The sequence below is a fragment of the Gopherus evgoodei genome, chromosome 5, assembly GCF_007399415.2.
Source record: "Gopherus evgoodei ecotype Sinaloan lineage chromosome 5, rGopEvg1_v1.p, whole genome shotgun sequence".
Lineage (NCBI taxonomy): Eukaryota > Metazoa > Chordata > Testudines > Testudinidae > Gopherus > Gopherus evgoodei.
In genome coordinates, this window is record NC_044326.1 from 62,999,428 (window position 1) to 63,023,824 (window position 24,397).

The 24,397-nt window shown below is 47.9% G+C and overlaps 1 protein-coding gene across 6 annotated transcripts in view; it reads left to right on the plus strand.

Moving 5' to 3' along the window:
- IRF2 (interferon regulatory factor 2) overlaps positions 1-7,069 on the plus strand; it is a 63,336-nt gene extending 56,267 nt beyond the window's left edge. For all 6 annotated transcript variants that reach the window (XM_030563055.1, XM_030563059.1, XM_030563053.1 and 3 more), the window contains 2 exons: positions 3,753-3,799; positions 5,760-7,069. In XM_030563055.1, coding sequence (XP_030418915.1) covers positions 3,753-3,799; positions 5,760-6,074 — 362 coding nt within the window. In that variant the 3' untranslated portion in view covers positions 6,075-7,069. The remainder of the gene's footprint in view (positions 1-3,752; positions 3,800-5,759) is intronic.
- Positions 7,070-24,397: the final 17,328 nt, after the last annotated feature.

The window sequence follows — 24,397 nt, forward strand, 5'->3', positions numbered from 1 at the left end:
TGTAGCAATTACAGGGAACAAAGAGCCAAACACTGCTAGCCTTACTTATGTGAATAGAAGCTTGTTCCACAAGTGGCTTCAATAAAACAATTCCTGGAGAAAGGTGAGACGGGCTAGCAGAACCTACCCCTGAATAGTCTAAACTACATTTCATTATTATTTTAATCAACCAAAATATTAAAATGTAGTTAGTTATCAGTAATCATTTAAAAATGTACAATTTGATAAATCTGAAGGCACATTTGAAAGCTTTAGTTTCTAAGGTGCCTAAAGCAAATACTAGACTAAGGAAATCTATTAGAGTATTTCATAGTCTCTTTGGGTGTGCATGGAGATACATTGCCAACATTCCACTAGTACTTTTGCTCAGTGGGTCTAAAGTTATAGTTCATGGAGCCTCTGAACAGATAGAGAGGGTGGAGAATTGAGAGATGGGCCACAAAACTGAACGCTGTAGCTACTCTGACACTGGGGCCCACATCCTCAAAGGTATTTGGGTGCTTAACTCCCATTGAAATCAATGGGATTTAGGCACCAATATAACTTTAAATATCTGGGCCTAAACTCTTTGGGGTGGGGACTGTCTCTTTGCTATATGTTTGCACAGTGTCTAGCACAAAGGGGCTGGGGCCTCTCTCTATGCACTTCAGCTGATGATAATATCACTGTGCAAGTGTGGAATTGAGAGTTTCAGAGGGGAGGCTGTCTTTGTTGCAGAGGTCAGCAGAATGGCAAAGCTGGACAATTATTGATCTAAACATACTTGAAAGGTGGCAACAGTCTGACACACAACATGTCCTTCATTTTTGCACTGTTGTCAATGAGCTTACAAGCCTTCGGAGGGCATGGGTAGAAGCAGAAATGTTTGTCCTTTAAAACAGTCATTAATATTACATTGGTCTGGGTGTGACTCATTACTCTCTCTGTGGCTTTATCTTTCAACCATTAGGCAAATTAGTTCCAGACACATTTTTATAGAAAATATTTTTATCTTAATGTCAGGGTGAATGTTCATGTTCTCTTGGAATCGCCTCCAGCATTGGTCTGTCACATGCTGATATATGATCATCATGGCCACTGTGGTTAGTCTGTAATGGCCAGAGCTTCAGATGGGCTTTGGGAAGAGGATGTTATAAAATGTATTACTAATCAGGCCGTAGAAACATTTGTCTGTCAAATGCTTCTTGCACAACTCTCCCTGTATAACTGAACATGACAAAAATGCTTCTCTTAACCTCAGCCAAAGAACTGAATAAATAATTTGAGTACATATAAAATATATGGAACTAGATCTTGGGATGTGTGGCATCTGCTTTGCACCACTCCATTGTCATGAAGCAGCTCAATAGCCAGCATAGCTGACCATGGGAGGATCACGCACGTGTAGGCATATCTTCCAGTGTTTGTGTAATGGCTTTTATGCTACCCTCCCTGGCCCAGCATTCGGGGCATGCATGGGGAAAATGAGGCGCAGTTGTGGTGTCCCTATGCATTGCTGATTCTCTGCTATTGTACTGGCATTGTGGGAGTCTTTGGGATGCTCTAAGTCCAAGCTCAGGGATCAGCCTGGTTCACAGCTAGTTCAGGCTTGGCTAAGCACAAAGGTAACTCAATGCCATCTTTCTACTTCATGAGTGCATTTCATGGCAGCAGACAAGGATCTGGTCCAGGACTATTTTTAAGCATACAAATGATTCACAGGATAGGAGGACAGGATATGTAAGGGCTGCCACCAATCCTGAAATTCATAGGATAATCTCACTTCCCACTTTGCACTGTGGAAATCCGAATGGTACAACCGTTCAAGAGTCTCAGATTTGTTTTGGACCTTGCAATAGCATGGTGTGGCAGAGTAATGCACAAGGGATGCATCAGACATATCCAATGTGCAATAATGCATGGTGTGAGAAGGCCACCTCATTATGCAGTGACTTACCATAATAACAATTATTTTATCGTTGCTACCAAAATGTGGTCTGAAGTACACAAATGTTTTCTTGCAAAATCTTATCTACCTCCTTTTTGAAGCTGTTCAAGCTAACAACACCTATTATTGCGTTTACTTGCTAGCCTCATTCTTTGCTTACCTCATCTTGTTGATAATAATTCAAATAGTCTTGCAGCCTCTCTTTCCTTTAGATTTTTTGCATCCCAGTGACCTTCTGCCCTTGTCAGTGCTGGAACTGTCTCTTGCTCAGATTTTGATAATATATAAACATTGAGGACTGATTCCTTCTTGTTTGCAGTACAAAATTCTTTATTACCACACATTTCTGTACATCGGAGTATCTGTTTCGTGTCTGCATGTGAATTCCTTCTGTCCATGTTGTTCTCAAATTGTGTCCTCGTCTTCTATAAAGATTGCTCTCCTGCCTTCCCTTTCCCATCCTAGCTTGTAGTTTGGCGTAATTGGCAAAAACACCTTGCCGCAACTCTGTTTATCCAGGTCAGCATATGTGAAACTGCAAAGTCCTAATCCTTATCAGAATAACTATTCAGCTGTTACATAACTCTCATGTGTGGATAGGTGCTGCAATAAAGTGACATTTCCAGAATGTAATGATCCCATCTATTTGCTTAGCACTATATGTGACACAGAGGAGGGTCTATGGCCCACTCCCCCCCACTCAGTTAAGTGTGTGCATTTGGGTTAGGAGACAGGAACACAGATGTGATTAGAAGTGTGGAGGTGGAGGCACTGTGTGTGTGGGGGCGGGAGATAAGAGACATGTCAGGGTACAGTGCTCAGGGGAAGTATGGGAGGGGTATATGTGTGTGAAGGTGCAGTGGTTGGTGGGATTATGTCGGGGGTGTGTGTGTGTGTGTGTGTCTCGAAGTGCAGTGGGTGGGGGGGCGAGGAGAGGGGTATGTGTGTGGGTGGAGGTGCAGTGGTTAGGGGGTGAGGAGAGGGTGTGTGTGCACGCTTGTGTATAGAGGTGCAGTGCTTGGGGGGCTGATGGGTGTGTGTATGTGGCAGTGCAGTGATCAAGAGGATGATCATAGGTGGGGGCAAGGAAGGTACAGTGGTTGTAGGGATCGAAAGGGATGTGTGTGGCTATTCAGTGATGGAGGGGCTCAGGGTGGGATATTAAGAGCAAGAGAAGGATGAAATGAAAGTAAATGAGAACAAATTTGATAGTAGCAGTAACAAAACATGTTACAGAAGACTAGTCCTTGAGGCTGAAAGTTTAGATAGACATTATCAAAAGAAAGCATTTTTATCTCTCTTTGGGTGCGGTTGTGAATAGTGTTGCTTTGATAAAGCAAAGGAAAGGGCTTTGACTGCAACATTTTAGCCACGCTATAAAATACTATTCTAGGTAGCAAACATGGTGGAGAAGGAAAAATTAAGTCTCTCCTTTTGCCCATAAGGCTAAGCTCCTTGTGCATCTGCTTCTCTTTAACATTTCCTACATCTAGTGTAGTCTGTTTCCTTGTTTTAAGTGCACTGGTTTGTTTATCATGTTAACCTTTTTGTTTTACTCTGTTCAGGCACTCACAGGTTCAGCAAGCTGCTATTTATATAGGCCTCATGTTACAAGTCTGGAGTCAACTCATGCATGACAGGGAATGAAGGCTGTTGTACTGTTTATTTAATTTATTTATTTGGGTGTTTCTTTTAATCTTTGCTGGCTCTAGAAGAGGTTATAGTGACCTGTTTCTTAGCAGTGGATATTGTCTGTTTAGGTGGATTTTGATACTTTAGGTAGAATGATGCCCACTTTCATTTTTATTTCCGTTTTGTCCAACAGAAAGTGAAACGACAGACAGCATTCCCAGTGATGAAGAAAATGCAGAGGTAAGCACTTGGTTTTATAGTGCTCAGGAGACATTCTTCAACTACTAAAGTGACACTTGTGGAGGTTCTTTCCCATTGCCCCCATCAAAATACACTTCTACTCGGACAGTATTAATTTTAATAGTGGAGAGAGGGCTGTATGGAGACAAATGTTCAGATGCTTGTAGATTAAGTTGATGCCTATTTCAAAAAACAAAAACAAAAAAACCCAACTTCATGATCTCTCAAAATTAGAAGTAAACTAATTTTTATAGGAAAATCAAATATGTGCTTTGGAGAGAAGTCAACTGTGGAAACAAACACATTTCTTTATGCAGAGTAAAGCAACAGAGGTGCTTTGTGCATGCATGTGTGTTATGGCTCAGTGCTTTCTGGGTAGCTTAGTATCTTATCTTGGTTGCGAGCAGCCTTGTTTAGATTTTCTTGTATGTTGTCTGGGATCACACAATAGCAGGAAATGGCTATTGATGATGGAGAGACTCTTACAAATATGTGCATGTGAGCTTTCCTGACAAGTCTGTCCTCATGCTTTGAATAAAAAGAAATCAAAGAAAATAATATATAACCACCAAATATTGTGTGGAGCTATTGCTTGTGACCTAACAGAACCCATGGAACAATTTTCATTTCCAGCCTCTAATTTTGCACCTGCTGAATAGATGCATGCACATCTATTTGTGCATGTGAATCTCAGCTTTATATGTGTAGATCATGTAATTGGACATAAAAATACATATGTATGTTAGAGACAAAGCTAAAATTTGGCTTCAGGATTCCAGCTTCATATTCATGAAAGACTTCCCTGCAAGGTCCTTTTCTTGCTTTGTTTAAAAAAAAAAAAAAAAAAGTTGGAATTCCTTTGGTGGGAGAATGCTGTTATGAAGTAAAAAATGAGCAGCAATATTAACTCTGCTCTCAGTGTACATACTTTAACATTAAATAAGCTCTTCATCTCTCATCCTCCTGGAGAGAGAGGGAAGCTTGGGGGGAGCACTTTCCCAGCTAATGACATTTAATACCATAAAAAGAAGTGAAAATTCTCTAAGGATGTAAAAATAGCACCTTGCAGGGTAGTGTGCTGGAGTACAGCTGAGCTGCTACTTGCTGCCAGAAGGAGGATTGGCTTTAGTAGGGCATGAATAAGGAAAGTGACCCTAAAACATTGCTGATCTAGTGGGCCGTATTTTCCATCCTGCTGGTGCAGGCAGAGGAGAACAAAACTCAGCAAACTCCCCTAGGACAGTCTGAACAACCTGGGAATGAGAAATGCCTCTACTTGCTTCCCAGTGCGGGGTGTAGCACTAGTTCTATAGTAAGATTACCCTGCTCCCTAGTCTCACAGAATTCCCTTCCTAGGTGTGCACTGATGTTCTGCATGCATTAGGGGATGGAGCAGATGCTCTCTGGCGTGATCGCCTACAGGCCTCATAGATATCAGAGTGGCTAACCCATGAAAGAATAATGCTAGCAACTTTAACAGCTGCTGGATTCTATTCTATGCTGGCTAAGGAGAGAGATCTGATTAGGCGCTTGACTTCTGTGGGTGACCAAACTTCCCCTGGATTCAGGTGCTGAAACCCTTGCCTGTTCCAAGGAGGAGGGAACCAACTGGGAGAAATTTTGCACTTTGAAGCTCAGAGTTCCTTGTCCCTGTACCCATTTTTCCAGAATAACTGAGAATATGGCCTCTGTTTTCCATTAGCAGAGTAAGTTATGCAAAGGAACATCTAGACTTATGAGAGTGGGACTCTGGAGGGAGGAGAAATCACAAGGTCACGCATAAAAGGCTAAAAGCACAGGTTTCAGTGGCCATTCCTTAGTATGTGGTCCTTTATTTGGCTACAACACTGTAATGCAATTTAGGGCCTGACTGAAAGAGAGAAGAGCAGCCTCTATATCAGTTATATTAGCAGGAGTAGTTTACAAAATCACATTCACTTGACGGTCTTTTTCTTTTCAGGGTCGGCTTCAGTGGCAAAAGAAAAACATTGAAGGCAAACAGTATCTGAGCAATCTGGGTATGAGGAACACTTCTCATATTCTTCCCAGTATGGCTACCTTTGTGACTTCCAACAAGCCTGACCTCCAGGTCACCATCAAAGAAGAAAGCTCCCCACTGCCTTACAACAGCTCCTGGCCCCCCTTCCCAGCTATCCCTCTCCCACAAGTAGTGTCTTCAGCTTCTGCCAGCAGCAGCAGGCCAGACCATGAGACACGGGCTAGTGTCATCAAGAAAACATCAGACATCACCCAGTCGAGAGTCAAGAGCTGCTAAGCCTCTGACTGTGTCTCTTTAGTTTTGGGTTGTTTGTTTCTCTAGAAGAGGTGCAACTCTGACGCACATTAGACAAATCTAAGGGTGAGCCTTGACAATATAGAACATTGTGTGTCCAACTCCAGTACTGGAGCTTTTTAACTCAGGACTCCAGCCATCAGTATGTGTACCTGAAACCAGATGGATTTCCACAGTTACTGCATAGGAAAAACAGAACTTTGGCCCACTTATATAAGTTCCAGTACTTCATAAGAGGACCAACCACCACAAGGGAAGTGGTGTTGCTGCACTTCTTGCAGTCAAGGCTGTGATGGAACTGAAAGCCTCAGAATGGAAGAGAAAATGTGAACTAGCTGGAATTTTTTTTTAAATAACAAAATCTATTGTGAATATGTATATAGTGCAGTACTAGCAACGTTGCAGTCTGCTTCTGCACCTTACTAAAAAGCACTTACGAAAAGGCCTTTTATTACCTTGCTCTAATTAATGGCACATTCAAAGCTCCCTCCCATCTTTATTCTTTTCCCAGGTTAGTCTTGCTAACAAGTCTTGAGAAGTAGGGAAAGAAAAGGAAAGTAAACCTTCCTATATGGATTTCACACATTGTAAGACTGCTTTTCTCGTGTTTGTTTCTAATCTGCTATGCTTGAATGCCGCGTGGTACAATAGGAAGAAAAATATTACAGAGATATTATGCAAATTCCCAGATTTCAAGAAGAAAAAAATACTCTAATTCTAACCAGAGCAAGCTTTTTTATTTTTTATACAGGGGAATATTTTATTCAAAGTAAAATTCTAAAGTGAATCTAATTGTTTTTTTAATCTTTTCTACAGCAAATTTATAATTTTAAGATTCAGTTCTTGGTGGGTTATCAGCAGTTATTACATCCTTGTGGCACATTTTTTTAATTTTGTAAAGGTGAAATAGCTTTTATGAGCTCATGTAGCAATCAAATTATCCTGTGGATTGATAATAAATATGATATAGAGTTAAATTTTTAATAATCCTCTTGTTTGTGATTTTTTAATCTTATCCACACAGCTTGGGCTTTTGGTATGAAAGGTGAAGGTGAAGGGGAGTCACCTCTCATCATGGAAAACTGGGATTAGCCTTTGCTTTAGAATTGAGAACTATCTTGTACATTGTGAATGAAATGGGAAGTACTGTGGGACAATGGCAGCACAGCACAGATAGAAAGAGGAACTCGGACTTAAAGGCATTATGGCCCAATGGTCAGGGCACCAGACTGTTAATCAGAAGACCAGGGCTCTGTTCCCAACTCTGCTATTGAGTTGGTGTGTCTCTCTCTGGCTCTGTTTCCCTGTCTATAAAATGGGGATAGTGGTATTGGGGAGGGCTAGCTCAGTGGTTTGAGCATTGACCTGCTAAAGCCAGGGTTGTGAGTTCAATCCTTGAGGGAGCCATTTAGGGATTGGCTCTGTTTTGAGCAGAGGGTTGGACTAGATGATCTCCTGAGGTCCCTTCCAACCCTAATAATAATCTGTGATAGATCAGTAAATTCTAATCTATGATAGATCAGTAATAATAATTATTATTATTATTAGTGGACTGAACACAGGAGCAGCAGCCATGTAAACACTATGCTGACTTCTGATCCAGGTAGTTAGGAAAAGGAGGTTTAGATAGTGGGAGTACTGATCTATAGGATTCTGCTATATCAGTAACTCAATGCCATGTCACACCCTCAGTTCTTAGTACTACGTTGAGTGTAAAGTGCTGCTTCCAAATCCATGGCACAACACAGCTGATGCTCTAATGAGTGGTCTTGGGAAAGAACTTATTTTGCCTCAGTAAACCGAGATGAGGAGCTGGAGGAGGGTTATAGAAAAGATAATGCATCTTAAGGCTTTTCTGAGATAGCTTTGTTGGGCCTCCCCTTGCATGATTTCAGAAGCACAGAAAAAGTTATCTTTGGAGTCCAAGGAAGAGAGGGCAATGGTGCTGTAAATAGTGGGGGAGATCCAAATCCAGAAGGCTCCCTCTATGCATGGATCTAGGAAAATGGACATGGGTCTCCATTTTTACTAAGGCCCAAAGCCACAAAGCTGCTTAGGCACTTACATGTGGGGTTTAGTCACCTGCATCCCAGTTGTAGGCATCACTGTGCTCCAGAAAAACCTCTGTTCAGCTGTTACCTCACCCTGTAGGTGCCTAAATTTTCACTGTAAAAGTTCCTTAGATACCTAAGGGTCTGCCTTTGGGCATGAGCGCTGCTGCCTTAAGCTAGGCATCTGGATGCCTATCTCCCCCTAATCCACAACACAAGCCTAAAATTGGGGTGTCAGGCAGGGCAACGCTCATACTACCTGCAGAACTTGATCCAGTAGGCATGCCCATGCCTTTGTGGTTCTGGGCCTAAATCAGTCACTTCTCAGGGGAAATTCCCATTGAAATGAAGCAGCGGAGATTGTGTGTGTTTGATTTTTGGAAAAGATTAAGAATAACCAAAAAAACTACCCCACCTGGAATCAGAGGCAAGTTCCCCCCTCACCAAACCCAAGTTTCTTTAGCAAGTGGGAAAAGGAACAATTAACCAGATTTTGTTTTTAAAAGGAATGTACGTGATGACTTGCTTGTTAGAGTAATTCTACTTCCCTGCTGCTCTGGTTGCAAACACAGAGCATGAGGGGAGGGGGCCAATGATGGCAATATCTTAACTTTAGCCAGCAAAACTATTTCTCAAATTAAATTACATTTCCTAATAAGCAGAATATGTATGGAAACCTAAAGCACAGAGTAACCAGCTGAGGGAGAGGAGGCTAACTGTCCACAGATGGAGTTTGTATGGCACCTTGAGGCCTTCACCCAGGGCAGCTAAGCTCAGTGCCACCTGATTGTCACTTCATTTTACAGCTGGGTTAAAGAAGGCAAAAGGGTTTGTTTTGAGCTGTTGAAGTTACTTACCTGTGATCATATGGTGTGCTAGATTCAGCCCTGGCATAAGGCGACTGATGGAACAAGTTGCAAGGAGCTGAATATGTCCAGGTGTGTCTATGGGTCAGTCAGGTCAGATTCCAGATGCTGCTGAGTCCCAGGCCTTTGCACTAATCACTAGCCCAAAGGGTCCCAATTTTTTTCTCTCAGGCTCACCTGTGGAGCTGCAGTAGGCACCATGGCCCACTAATAACATGCATCTGTCAGGGAGAGGGGTCCCATGGGGCATGCACAGCCCATCGCCTCAGCAGGGATCAGAGCCAGCAAGTGGGTGAAGGTGCCAGGCAGGTGCCATAGCCAGCCCCTGCTGACATCCTCCACCTCAGCAACTCACTGAGTGCCTTGCACCTGGCAGCCCTGCCCTAGTCATCCACCCACCACCCTGGCATGCCTCACAGGCACCCACCTGCCCAAGAATGAAGGCAGGGCTTGAGGGCTGCCAGTGCTGGACAGAGCTAAGCACTCTGGCTGGGCCTGACTGTCCCAATCACAGCATTGTAGACTCCAGACCATGAGCGATGGGTGTTGCAGGCCAGGAGATGCTAAGCCTCCCCCCCCCAAAAAAAGCCACATGTGACCCCATCCATGCTCTGCCCCAAGGCCCCCTCCTGTTTCCTGCTCTTTCCTCTGTGGCCCCAGCCCAGGCTACTCCTCTTCCCAGAAGCAGGCTGGAGTTGGGTCTAGGGTGGGCCAGCCTATGGCCCAGGACTTCGGGCAGCTGGGGCCAGTGCTTGGTTTTCCCAGTGCAGGGGCTGCCTGGTGCTCGAGGGTGCTTGTGCCTGCTAGAGGGTCCTGGGGATTGGATGAGGGGGCTAGCGGCTGCAGCTCAGGGCTCTGGCAGTGGCAGGGGGGTGGTGCCTTGGGCAGAAGGGATGGGGGCTAGCCTCCCCTTCATGCACTGCCCATACTACAGGCAGAAATGGCAAAACCACTAAGACCTGGTCCCTAGGGCAGGGGTGGGCAAACTTTTTGGCCCAAGGGCCACATCTGAGAATAGCAATTGTATGGTGAGTCGTGAATGCTCAAAAAATTGGGGTTGGGGTGCGGGAGGTGGTGCAGGCTCTGAGGTGGGGTGAGAAATTAGGAGGTCAGGGTATAGAAGGGGGCTCTGGGCTGGGGAGCTGGAGTGGGAGGTGCGGTGGGCGAGGGCTGTGGCTGGGGGGTGGGACTGGGGATGAGGGTGTAGGATGGTGGTCCAGGCTGGGATTGAGGGGTTCAGAGGGAGCTCAGGGCTGGGGCAGGAGGTTGGGGCATGAGGAGCGGCTCAAGGATAGGCTCTGGGCAGCACTTACCTCAAACGGCTCCCAGAAGCAGCGGCATGTCCCTTCTCCAGCTTCTAGGTGGGGGCACGGCCAGGCGGCTCTGCACGCTGCCCCACCCACAGGCACTTCCCCCGCAGCTCCCATTGTGGTACTGGAGGGGCCATCGCAGTGCGTAGGACCTGGAGTGGTGCTGTGTCATGGCTTCTGGGAGCCGCCACCTCCCCGCTCCCCGAGTCGACCCTGCTCCCTGGCTGCAGCAGCGGAGTGTGGGCCATGTGGCTGCTTCCAGGAGCCGCATGGAGTGGCCTTGCTCCCTGGCTGGAGCACTGGAGAGGGGCAAGCCCCAGACCCCACACCCCAGCGGAAGCTCGAAGGCCAGCTTAAAATGGCCTGTGGGCCATAGTTTGCCCCCCTTCCCCATGCCCTAGGGTGTGGCAGCTCAGTGCAAGAAGGGGCGTCTCTAGGGATTTTGCCACCCCAAGCATGGCAGACAGGCTGCCTCCGGCGGTTTGCCTGCAGAGGGTCTGCTGGTCCCGCGGCTTCGGCGGACTTCCTGCAGGTATGCATGCGGGAGGTCCTCCGAAGCCGCGGGACCAGCGGACCCTCCGCAGGCACATCTGTGGGCGGTCCACTAAAGCCGCGGGACCAGCAGGCCCTCTGCAGGCAAGCCGTGGAAGGCAGCCTGCCTGCTGCCCTCGTGGTGCCGGCAGAGTGCCCCCCACTTCTTGCCGCCCCAAGCACACGCTTGGCGTCCTGGGGCCTGGAGCCACCCGAGTGCAGGACAGGCTGGAGGGTTACCATACTTCCAGTTTCCAAATAGAAGACACTATTGGGAGGGGCAGCTAGATGAGAGTGAGTGCTGGAGGCAGGGTGTGTGTCTCTTGAGCAGTGGTATTTGGTGGGTACTGGAGGAAGCATTTGGGCCTTACTCTCAAGGTGGTGGGCAAAGTCATTCCCTGTCATGGTAGCAGGGTAGCTAGCACAGGCTCAGGATTCAGCACCAGCCCATTAGTCAGTGCCTCCCGGCAGGGCTCTCCCCCTGCCCAGGGTGGGGAGCTGGGACCTGGCCTTGTCATCTCTCCCAGCCACGTTCTGGGGCCCCACAGCAAGGCAGGTGTAGCCTGGCTGAGAGGAGGTTGGTGGCTCTGCTTACGACCATGAACCCGCCAGCTGCGGTGTCTCAGGGCCAGCCGCGTCTTCTCACTCTCTGCCCGGGACAGCTCCGTTTTTGCTGCCCCAAGCAGCGCGCTGAATTGCCACCAGACGGCAGGGGCAGTCTGTGTGCCATTAGGACGGCAAGCGTGTTTCCGCAGCAGCGGCAATTCAGCACAGCTTCTGTCTTCAGCCAGAAGACAGGAGCTGCGCTGCCGCAGACAGCTGAACAGAGAAGCTGCTGCCGAATTGCCGCCGCCATGGAAACGCACGTGCTCCCCTAACAGCTCATGGACTGCCCCAGCCGTCTGTGACAGTGCGCTGCTTGGAGGCAAAAACACATGACTGCGGCCCCTTGCAGATTGCCGCCCCCAGCACCTGCTTGGAATGCTGGTGCCTGGATCCGACCCTGCTCTCCACCCACCACTCAGTAGCTCCGCTTTGCCCTCTACCACCTACAGCTGGCATTGGGCTCCTCCAGCCCTGGGTGGGGACCAGCACTGGCCACCACTACACCAAAGTATAGAGTTTTGTTTTGGGCGGGGGGTGGGGTGGGGTGAGGTGCAACACTTCTCATACCCCCCGCCTCTGCCCATGACAGACCACCTGGGACTGCGTCACAGCCCACCATTTCAGAACCCTCTGCACTAGCCCACACTTTCTCCTTTAGCACTTAATCCTGGGCGATGCTGGGCACACTCAGGTCCCATTAAAAGCAATGGCAGTTGAGCCAGTTCAAGGCATCCCAAGAGGTGCACCTGGCAATATCAGGCCCTTACTGTTTTGCAGCACGTGCAATGTTCTTGCTCATGTAAAGTCCATCATTCACTACCTCTTACTACAGTAACTGGGCTACATTTTGGGGGTTGTTTAGAAATGTGCAAGGGTCAGGTATTGCATTCCCAAAAGTCTGTGTAACATCATCCAAGCACGTAAATTACTTAGGCACTTACATCCCATTTTCACTCCAGTTAGGAGTCCAAAGTAATGGCTGCAATAGGAGTGTTTCCCCAGTGGAGGAGTCCCAGCAAAGCACTCAATGTGGATGCTGTTATACTGGAAAAGCTGTGCTTTATAGAGGTTTAGTAAAACCACCCCCATCCGGCAAGTGAAACAAACTATACTGGTAAACGTGCAGTGCAGGGTGTGCTGTATAGCTGCTGCTACACAAGGCACATGTGTTCTTCGAGGGATTATTCATGTCCATTCTAAGTAGGTGTGTGCGCGCCACGTGCACGCCAGCCAGAAGATTTTCCCCTAGCAGCGTCCTTAAGGTTGGCCTGGGCGCACCCTGGAGTGGCGCCACCACGGCACCCTATATACGGGCCTGCCAACCCTCCACCCCCTCAGTTCCTTCTTACCACTGGTGACGGCTAGCTGGAACCTTGCTTGCTTACAGCAAGTTTAGCAGTATCTCTTTGTTCGTGTATATAGTTTAGTTTTTAGATTAGAGTAGTTGTACATAGTTGATGGTGGGCTCCCCAGAGCGTACTCGTTGCCCCACTGGGATTTAAACTCTGCAGGGACTACGGGAAGTTTATGCCAAAGAGTGACCCGCACTCTGCTTGCTTGTGGTGCCTTCGAGAGGGCCACCGCAGAGACCAGTGCAATATTTGCAGGGACTTCCCTCCGAGGACTCTTAAGGACAGAGAGCAGAGACTTAGAGTGCTCCTGATGGAGGCGGCCTTGCGGCCACCCTCCAACCCCAAGCTGGCGCCCAGCACCTCGTCTTTGGCACGTAGGGCCCTGCCACCGGCACCGGGACTCGAGATCCAGCCCAAAGCCTCCAAATCCCGGCACCGGAGCAAATCGGGTCACAGGAAATCAGCCTCCGTGTGGTACTGCTCACCCTCTCCAGTGCCCACTAAAGAGAAGAGCCGGTGAGGGAACAATCACCCCGCCAGGACCTTAAGAGGCCGACACCGTCCACTAGTGCAAGTGGACAGGCTGGGCCACAGACTGATCCTCCAGCTGCTCCATTGACTCCTGCACCAGAGAGAGGGAGGTCAAGTCCGGAATGGCCAAGATCCCCGAACCTCAGTGAGGATGTGCGTCTCCCATTGACACCGGAGGCGTTTGAGGCTGCCTCTGATTTGTTGAGCCTCCCGGTGCTGGCCTCTCCACTCCACCACATGGAGCCGCCGGCTGTGGCCCGACTCCCGGTACAGTCATGGGGCAAGCCGGCCATGATGTCGCCTCGCTCCCCTCCCCGCACCACCCGGGCGGCACCAGGGCAGCGGGAGTGTTCCCCGTCCCTGCAGCACTGCTTCCCAGTGACAGTGGGTACTGCTCCCCCTAGGTCCTCCTATTTGGAGACCTAGGACTCGGAGGCTGAGTCCTACCACTACAGTAGATCGAGGAGCAGGAGGTCAGCTTTGCGGGCAAGCCAGCAACTGTACCCGCCGCAGTGGCAGCAGCAATGGCAACCACCCTCCCAGTGGCCGTTTTGGACCCCTTGGGCCTACCACCAGTCGGTGGGTCAGGCGTTTGGCCCTCGCTCCAGGTCTGCATCAATCTCCTCGACGTCTGTGGCACCGGCGCAGTTGCCTCGTCCACCAGCACCGTCATCTGGCAGGAGTGTGCCGCATCAAAGTCCAGCACCCCTAGCCAGGTATCGGCACTGGCAGCGACCATGGTTCTGGTACCGCATGCACCGCCCGACATGCCTCGTTGCTCACTAATCGACCCCAGTACCAGCTTCGGGGTGCTGCATCTCGAACCCATACCGGCCCTGCAACCACAGTACCATGTGCCGCAGGCCCCCGAAGGTATGGATGGGTCAGAGGAGGGTCCACTACAGGTGATCTCCTCCTCTTCATCTCCAGACGAGGCTGTCTTGGGCACGGCAATGGCACCGGCCCTAGAGGACAACCGAGTGCTCCAACAGATGCTTAGGTGGGCAGCCCAGACTTTGGAGATCCAAGCGGAGGAGATTGAGGTGAACGTGACCCGGTAGTGGACATCCTGTCCCCCTCAGGCCCATCCAGGGTAGCTCTGCTGTTGATCAAGACAATAGCGGACATGTCCCGTACTTTATGGCAGACGCCGGCTTCGTTGGCCCCCACGATCAAAAAGACAGAGAGGCGCTACTTTGTACCTTCCAAGGGCTACGAGCACCTGTATGCCCATCCTCCCCTGGACTCCCTGGTGGTAGATGCTTCCAACCAGAGGGAGCGCCAGGGGTTCCAGGAGTCGACACCCAAAAACAGAAAGGCCAAAAAGTTGGACCTGTTTGGCAGAAAGGTGTATTCAACTGGGGGGAGGGCTGCAATTGCATATAGCCAATCAACAGGCTATAGTGAGCCAGTATGGACACCATACATGCTCGGCATTGTCTAAGTTTGCTGAACTTCTTCCCCAGGAGGCGTGAACAGAATTTTCGGCTCTGGTCGAGGAAGGGAAATTGATATCTCGAGCATCCCTCCAGGCAGCCCTGGATGCGGCAGGTTCAGCCTCGCGCACGTTAGCAATTGGCCTGGTCACGAGACAGGTAGCCTGGCTTCAGGTCTTAGGCCTTCCTCATAAGGTCCAACAGACCATCCAGGACCTCCCATTCGAGGGGCCAGTGCTATTTTCGGAGAAAACGGACAAGCGATTGCATAGCCTGAAGGATTCAAGGGCTACTCTTCACTCTCTGGGCCTGTACACCCCAGTAACCCAGCACAGGCTGTTCAGGCCACAAACGGCCCCGCGCCCGTACCAGCCTCAGAATCGCTCGGATGCCGGGCGTAGGTGAGGCAGTAATGGCAGGAGGAGGCACCAACGTCAGCCCTCAGGCCAGTCATCTGGCCAGACAAGGCTGCCATCGGGGCCCAGGCCTCCAGTTTGATGGTACGGTCGAGGACGACCTACCAGTCAGAACTCTGGATCCTCCCTTTGGGTCACGTCTATCCCCCTTCTATCATGCCTGGTCCCGAATCACATCGGACAGTTGGGTGCTTTACACGGTAGAGAAGGGATATTCTGTCCAGTTCTCCTTTCTCCCTCCCCACCAGCCCCACTCCCCGTCCCTCTTCAGGGACCCCCCTCACGAGCAACTTCTAACTCAGGAAGTGCAGTCCCTCCTCACAGCAGTGGTGGTGGAGGAAGTTCCTCAGGAGCACAGGGGCAGGTGTTTCTACTCTCATTATTTCCTGATACCGAAAGCGAAAGGGGGCCCCAGATCTATTCTGGATTTGTGGCATCTGAACAAGTCTGTAAAGAAGTTCAAGTTCCTCATGATCTCCCTGTCCCTGATCATTCCCTCCTTGGATCCAGGAGACTGGTATGCCACCCTCGGCTTGAAGGACTTGTATTTCCACATAGCCATAATCCCCCATCACAGGCATTACCTCAGGTTCGTCGTAGCCGACGCCCATCTTCAGTTCTCGGTGCTGCGTTTCGGCCTGTCAGCAGCCCTGAGGATTTTCACAAAGTGCATGGCAGTCGTGGCAGCCTTCCTGCGCAAGCAAGGGATTCAGGTGTTCCCCTACCTGGATGATTGGCTCATAAAGGGCCATACCAGGGCACAGGTGGAGACTCAGGTACTCTTTATCAGACAGACCTTCCTCGAGCTCGGCCTCCTGCTGAACGAGGCGAAGTCCACCCTGTTTCCGACTCAGAGGATAGAGTTTATAGGGGCAGTTCTGGATTCAACCCACACCAGAGCGTACCTACCGGAGTCCAGGTTCCAGTCCATGTCCGAAATCATTCTCGGTCTCCAACGCGCCCCGACCACCACAGCAAGAAACTGCCTCAAGTTGCTGGGCCACATGGTGGTGTGTACCTATGTGGTGAGCCATGCCAGACTCAGGTTGCGTCCTCTCCAGTCTTGGTTGGTGACTGTATACCACCTGACCAGGGACGCCCTAGACTCGGTGGTGACGCTCCCTCGTATGGTGCTGGTCTCCCTTCAGTGGTGGCTCGACCTCAAGAAGTGTGCGCGGGAGTTCCCTTTGCCAGCCCCCAGCCCTCCCTTTCCTTGGTGACGGACGCATCAGATTGGGGGTGCACCTGGGGAACCTCAGGACCCAAGGCCTGTGGTCTCCAGAAGATCTCTCCTTGCACATCAATGTCAGGGAGCTGCAAGCGGTGTGTTTGGCATGCCTAACCTTCAAACCCCACCTGGCAGGCAGATGTGTTTCAGTCCTCACAGACAACATATCAGCGATGTTTTATATCAATAAACAGGGGGGGTGCATGCTCCTCTCCCCTGTGCCGGGAAGCCTTCGCATTATGGGACTTTTGCGTACAGAATGCAATTCACCTGTCAGCATCCTACCTCCTGGGGGAGCAGAATGGCCTGGCGGACGCCCTCAGCCACTCATTCCATGGTCACGAGTGGTCCCTTCGCCGGGATGTAGTACGCTCAATTTTCCACCTCTGGGGTTATCCCCAGATAGACCGCTTTGCCTTGAGAGAGAACAGGAAGTGTCAATGTTTCTGCTCCCTCATGGGCCACAGTCCAGGGTCTCTGTCGGGACGCCTTCCTCCTCTCCTGGGGGGACGGTCTGCTCTATGCCTTTCCCCCAATTCCCATGGTTCACAGGGTGATTCTTAAGATCCGCAGGGATCATGCCTGCATAATCCTGATAGCGCCGGCGTGGCCACGCCAACACTGGTACACGTCGCTCCTGCACATGTCCACTCGAGCGCCCCTCATGCTGCCTATGCTCCGGGACCTGATCACACAGGATCAGGGCTGCCTCCGCCACCCAAATCTGGAATCGCTTCACCTCACAGCCTGGATGCTCCATGGCTGAACCCCGTGGAGATGCAATGCTCTCAACAGGTCAGGCAAGTCCTGCTTGGTAGCAGAAAACCGTCTACCAGGGCCACTTACCTGGCTAAGTGGAAACGCTTATTCATCTGGGCCGAACAGCGGGGACAAGCGCCATTGCTGGCCCTGATCCCTCTTATCCTGGACTATTTGCTTCATCTGAGACAGCTAGGGTTTTCCCTCTCTTCAGTTTGGGTTCATTTAGTGGCTATCTCGGCGTTCTATCCAGGAGAGCAGGGTACTTTGGTTTTCGTGAACCTGCTGGTTGGTCGCTTCCTCAAGGGCCTGGACAGGCTGTTTCCACATATTCAACAACCAGCCCCAACCTGGGATCTCAATTTGGTCCTTTCCGCCCTCACAGGGCCTCCTTCGAGCCCCTGGCTTTGTGCTCTCTGCTATACCTCTCATACAAGGTCGCATTCCTTGTCGCTATCACCTTGGCCAGGAGGGTCTTGGAACTCAGAGCGCTGACATCCGAGCCTCCATACATTGTCTTCCATAAAGACAAGGTCCAATTCAGGCCACAACCAGCGTTCCTTCCGAAGGTAGTCTCCCAATTCCACATGGGTCAGGATATCTTTCTCCTGGTGTTCTATCCAAAAACCACACTCTTCGGGTACGGAGCGTAGGCTGCATTCCCTGGATGTCCGCAGGGCCCTAGCTTTCTATATTGAGCGGACCAAACAGTTTAGGAAATCAACCCAACTCTTCGTTGCTGTGGCGGATAGGATGAGGGGGCTCCCGATCTCATCTTAGCGGATCTCCTCATAGATTGCGGCCTGCATCTGGGAATGATACCGTCGGGCCAAGGTCCCTACTCCTCCGATCATGCCCCACTCTACAAGCGTGCAGGCCTCCTCCACAGTGTTCCTGGCCCAGATCCTAACTCAGGAAATACGTAGAGCCACCATGTGGTCCTCCATCCACACACTATGCCATCATGCACCAGGCCAGAGATGACGCAGCCTTCGGCCGTGCAGTGCTTCAGTCAGCAGTGAACTCCGACCCCACCGCCTAGGTTCAGGCTTGAGAGTCACCTGCTTGGAATGGACATGAACAATCACTCGAAGAAGTAAAAACAGTTACCCACCTTTTAGTAACTGTTGTTCTTCGAGAGGTGTTGTTCATGTCCATTCCAATACCCACCCTCCTGCCCCTCTTTTGGAGTGCCGGCAAGAAGGAACTGAGGGGGTGGAGGGTTGACAGGCCCCTATATAGGGCGCCGTGGTGACGCCATTCCAGGGGGCGCCGAAGCCGACCCTACGGACGCTGCTAGGGGAAAATCTTCCGGCTGGTGTGCACGCGACGCGCACACACCTGCTTGGAATGGACATGAACACCACCTCTTGAAGAACAACAGTTACTAAAAGGTGGGTAACTTTTTTAGCACAGCTAGAGTAATCAGAGATCACACCCTGGCTGTCTGGCAGAAGGCTACAGTGTGGCTGTGGCCTCAGTCTCACTGGTGGGTAGTGGGACTTTACATGCCAATTTTGAAAATGAGCCTTAAGCCCAGCTCCTCAAAAATATGTAGGTGACTGACTTCAATGCGAGTTACACACCAAAATACAATTGAGGATTGCGCTAAAGTTACTTAGGTGCTTTTAAAAAATGTTAAACTCATCAATAAAGCCCCCGATAAGCCTTTTCCAGTCCATAACTCAGGTAATAAATAATTTATGCTTTCCAGCTGCTACATCTTAATTATTTTCATTGTATCTTTTGGATTATTAGGCTGCATGATAAAGTGCTACACCCTGAAGCATTTCCATGTTCCTGCTGGAGTGTCCCTGGAGCACTACTATGTGGGGCTTGTAGACTGAGTTTTTTGTATTGCTTGCAGGAGAAAAAGAAACCAACAATGACCGTTTGAGCAAATGTTTAAAGGTGGTTGCCTTCTCTGTAGTAATACTAACATGTGCAAGATTTTTTTTCAGTCAACAATGCTGAAAATAGCTATTGAGAGGAAGGAAATTGCAGAGGCCAGCAGCTAGTTCTAGCACCGAAAGTATTTTGTCCAGGAACTTGCTTGTTGTATGGAGATTAAGCTGCTCACAGTAGTGCACCATTTGAGTTTCACCCAGCTTGACAAGCAGATGTAACTGATAATCATCCCAGTCATTCGGATATGCTGCAGCTTTAAATAAATCAGTCATGTCTGAAGAAATTTCTTTCAGGTTGAATCTGTTATTTTTTGATGAGTAGTTTATAATACTTGGGCCCTCTGGGCCAATTCTGCTCTCAGTTAAACTAAATAATTCAGCTGTAGTTTAAGTACTATAGACTTAAATGCTGTTAGCACAGTATTTAGCTCACTAACTAATTTGATTGTGGGCTAAATTTTCTCCTGGTGGGAAGTGGTGGAACTCCATTGACATCAGTGAAGGCTGGCCCTTTATCTTCCTTTTTAAAATGTCTCTTGTGCTTCTATACAGAACAGTCTTGGTTTAGGGACATTGCTTTTTTTTTAAAATTTAATATTACAGTTATTCCCACCCCATTGATGGTTTTAGACATTCTAAGGATTTCTCTCTGTTACATTAATTTCCATTGTTTATCTGATGTATGCTTTATATTTGTCATTGTCTATGTTATATAATGAGTTAGATCATTTACACACACATTTTAAAATAATATGTTTGGGTCCATGTCTTCAGAGAAACTCTTCTTTGGGGTATGGTTAATTTTACAGTGGTTGTCTTATGCCATCTTCAAACAAAGATTGCTTGTTGGGTGGAATTTGCCAGGATTATCCAACAGCAACTTTATTAACTCCATATAAGCATTTGCAAGTGAAACTTAACACAGCAGCAGGAAACTGGTTGGGTGTGAAGAACAGTTGCTCCAGCACTTGCTGCTTTTGCATGTGCTTCATTTAAAGATGTTATCTTCTTCAGTCAGTTTTTCTAGTTTCAGTTTTCAGTAGTTGTTTTGCTCACATGCCCCACTGTTCTTTTTAAACTTGAAAAAAAAATCCCACAGTCACTTTTAAAATAAATTATTTTGCTCTTGCCACATATCTGCAACAGAAACAACACAAATGGCTCTGACACAGCCACAGCAATTTGAATACTTTCCCAATCAGGACATATGCTTCTCTATTAGGGCAGAAAAATGTTAGATCCTTTTTGGACTGATAAATATTGGGCCAAATTCATTCTTGGTGCAAACCACAGCATTCAATGGCATTAAAACATATTTACTTCTGTGTCTGTGCTGGAGCCAGCCTATTTGCGTAGGATATGCTGGACCAAATTCATCCTTGATGTAACTCCACTGACTTTTGTGTAACCTTTCAACTAATACATTAATTTTTTTCAGTCACAGGAAGTAGCACTGCTGGTAAATTACCTCCCTAACATCCTCAGACGTCTTAATTACAAGCCCCTGAAGTATGCATATAAAAAAACAGCCATCCAGAAGACATTTGTACCTTGTTTTTTTTACTTTGCATCAGAAAGAAGCTAATGTATGGTATGATTTGAGAACGGAGGGATCCATATGTTGCTATATCATTAGCACAGATAGGAATCGTTTCCACATTCATTTCTGGTTTCCATCATGTTTTGCTTCCTCCTTGTTGACTAACCATTTTTGACAAGTTTTTTTTTAAACCAGTTCTACCTTTCACACTGTCACACTAATGCTGCCTTAAGACCACTGCATAAATCAATGGCCCGATTCTGTGTTCAGCGACAAGTCTGCATCTCCTGCTGAAGCTACAGAGATTTGTACCAATTCATCCAATGGAAGAACTGGGCCTACTGGCACTTCCAGAATTCCAATGTAGCATTTGTATTACAATGATACCCAGAGGCCTCAGTCAGCATCAAGGTTTCATTTACTGGATGATGTACAAGATTCAGTCCTTACCTTTTAGATTAACATCCTGTACTTTAACATCTTGATATGGGCCAATCCTGTAATAATGAAGTGGCCTAACCAGGAAGGCAGGAACAACTTGGACACCTGAGTGAGCTGGGAAAATCATGAAAGATGAGATGGCCCAACATTTTGCAATGAGTGAGTGTTTTTGCCTCAATTTGGTGTGTTCAGGAGGAGTATGTGAGGGGGAGAATTTACGTGGGGAGTTGAGGCCTAAAAGGATCTATGACCTATAGAAAAAGTAGATTCTTTGAGGGTACCAGGAAAATAAATTAATCCAATAATGTTGTAAGTGAGGACTAGGGAGCCTAAATCATTGATACAAACTAGGGTAGCCCCTTTGCCCCCCAAGAAACAGTCCAGTGTCCACACAGTACACAAAATATAATCCACAAATCAGATATAGGATTCTAACGCCAGTTGTTCACTACTGGAGATCTTCAAGCTGAAGAAGAACGGGCCTTACTTGGGCCATTGCCTATGAAAATTGCAACTGTCCTTTCTGTATCTGAAATTTACACTTTTCATTTACCAAAACATTCTCTGCCCCGTTGGTTTCAGTTTTCAGGTGGATCATTGTATACAAATTGCTGGCATTTAGAACATGTAGTATTCAAGGAATGTACTACTCAAGCCAAACCTTTTGCACATGAAGATTACTTGTCATACATAAAAGAAGGAGTTGATAATTTACCACACTGGCTGTTGCCAAAGCACAACTAGGAAGCCACCAGCTGTGTGTGAACAGAAGTTTTACAGTCATGCCGTTCCCTGATAGGAAGTTTCTGAGAAAGCTTTGTATTTTCTTCAGTTGTTAACTGTCAGAATTCTGTGGTCCAGCATTCTAGTCTTCTCATAAATAACCAGGAATAATAGGCAAAGCATTGGTATTCTTTGGAGAGACATGGAGAGAGGGAACTTGGAACTATTATAGTGCAGTAATACTTACATTACTTAGCTACTGGTTTGTGCTATTTCAGCAACACTAAATAGCCCTAAAGCCAGCTTAACCAGCATCCTGAGGATTCCCCCTGCACTAAGGAATTCAGTATTGCTGTAGAGCAGAGGTTCTCAAACTGTGGTTTGCGGACCACCAGTGGTCTGCGAGCTCCATTCAGGTAGTCCATGGATATTTCCCTCTAAGGTGCGCGCCTGCTTGGTTGTACACAAGAGAATGAAGGGCCACTCATCTAATTAATGGAGCCGTGCAGGCCTAGACCCTGGAGAATACACACATGTAAGGTGAGGTGGTGGCCTTGAGGGGAATAGGGGTAGGTGGGAGGGGGCAGTGGGGTGAGAAGAGGGGGTGGGAGGAATTTGGGAAGTGTAGGGCGGGGGTGGCCAGAGAAAGAGGTGACTTTCACCAACTCCAGGTTTGCGGCTGCCGGAGAGAGACGGCCTCCTTCCCAGCCTCAGCTCTGCGGCCGCTGTGGCTGGGGGAGACATCCCCCTCCTTCCTAGCCCTAGCTCAGGGACTGCCACGGCCTGGGACAGAGGGCACATCCATCGCATTAGAAAGGTAAGACTACTGATATTAAAATATGAGTTGTGTGCTTTTATTTGTAAAACAAAAAACAATTATTTTTAAGCTTTATATATATATCTCGCTTTTATCCAAAGCACTTTACAGTAGTTAGCTAACGGTACAAACAACTTTTGGAAAAATCATTTAGTGATCTGCTGAGACCTTCAGCAATTTTCAAGTGGTCTGCGGAAAAAAACAGTTTGAAAACCACTGCTGTAGAGCCTTCTACACTAGATGCTGGCTGGCCCCCAATATAAGGGGCAGGCCCAGCTGTCAGAATGGCTGTTTGGGGGCAATGAGCATCCAGTGTCAGTTAGTATACCTGAGACTCCCCTACATTGTACCAATCTGACTCCAGTTCAGACAGATGGAAGGACCCGGCCTCAAGGCTCTGAACTAGATTTGGGGCCCAATCCTGAGCAGCCTCCCTGTTCAAAGAAGTCAGTGGACATCAAGGATGCTTAGATCTCCTAGGCGACCATGCAGAACAGGCTCTTTAATCTCTGTTTATAACTCGCATATATACATTACCAGATATGCACAACATAGTGTATTCTATTCCTAATGTAAATCTTTGCAAGGGGGAGGATTAACCAATTTTTAAGATGTCTCACCCTTAACTCTGTTTTACTGCAAGATCCCCACTGCTACAGCTCATGCAGTTTGAGACATCTTGAACTTTGTAGAAGCACACAGGTTTAACAGCTTCCTTTCACATTTGCTAAGCTTAATTTCCAGGAAAATTAAAATATTCCTGCATTCTTTGAGTACAGATTGAAAAATCTATTATAAAACAGTTTAGAAAACTCAGAAACTGAAGACCTGGCCAGTCCTTTAGGGATTAGTGTTCTGCACTGCTGCACTAGAGACCCAGGTTTGAGTCCCAGCCTGAAGGGCTTGTGATGTAAAGCACAGCAGGGGTGGTGCAAGACACTCCATACTTCCACCACTAGTTTGGAAATTTAAGATAAGGAAGTTACCAAATTCACAGGGTTTTTGTGATGATTAATTCACCAAAGGTATAGAACTCTGAGATCGCTGGATGACACACTGCACACATACAAGATATTATTGTAATATATCACCAACTCTGCCTCATGTGGCCAATGAGTCAGTCCTGAATGGATTTAATTGCTATAATCCCAGTAGGCTATCAGTTATACAGATTTATGTAATGTCAGACCTCAGACTGACTGGGACAGAAAAAGGATGTTACAGAAAGCATAGAACTACACTTAAACCCAGTCTGGGGCACACACAGGAACCACACTGTTTAACTAATTGGATATCTAAATCAATTTTGCTGAATCGGTGCACTCCCTTGTGTGGACACTCATTAAATTGCTTTAAGTGTGGTTAATATCAAGTGAAGGTAATTCAATGTTAGGCACTCTGAGGGTATGTCTACGCTGCACATTCTCTTATGGTGATGTATAGAGTACATGCACTGCACACCCCGCCAGCAGGGGTATAAATGGAAGTGTAGATGGTGAGGCACTGCTTAGCTGCATACAGACATGCCAGAACCTTAGGGTACATATCCTACATGTCTTTTGCCATGCCCAAGCAATGCATTCCTCGTTTACACTGCTATTTTTAGTATTGTAATGTCCCGCTTCCTCCGAGCTGACTAGCCTTTCCCTGCTCCCTCCCCCTTTCAGAGCCTTTCACTGCTGCTTGTAGCTACACATCACAGTGTAGATGCAGCCTTCTTTTCACTGAAACGTGTAGCTACACATACCCTACACGCAGCTGCCAGTGTAGACAAGGCCTTAAACCGATTTA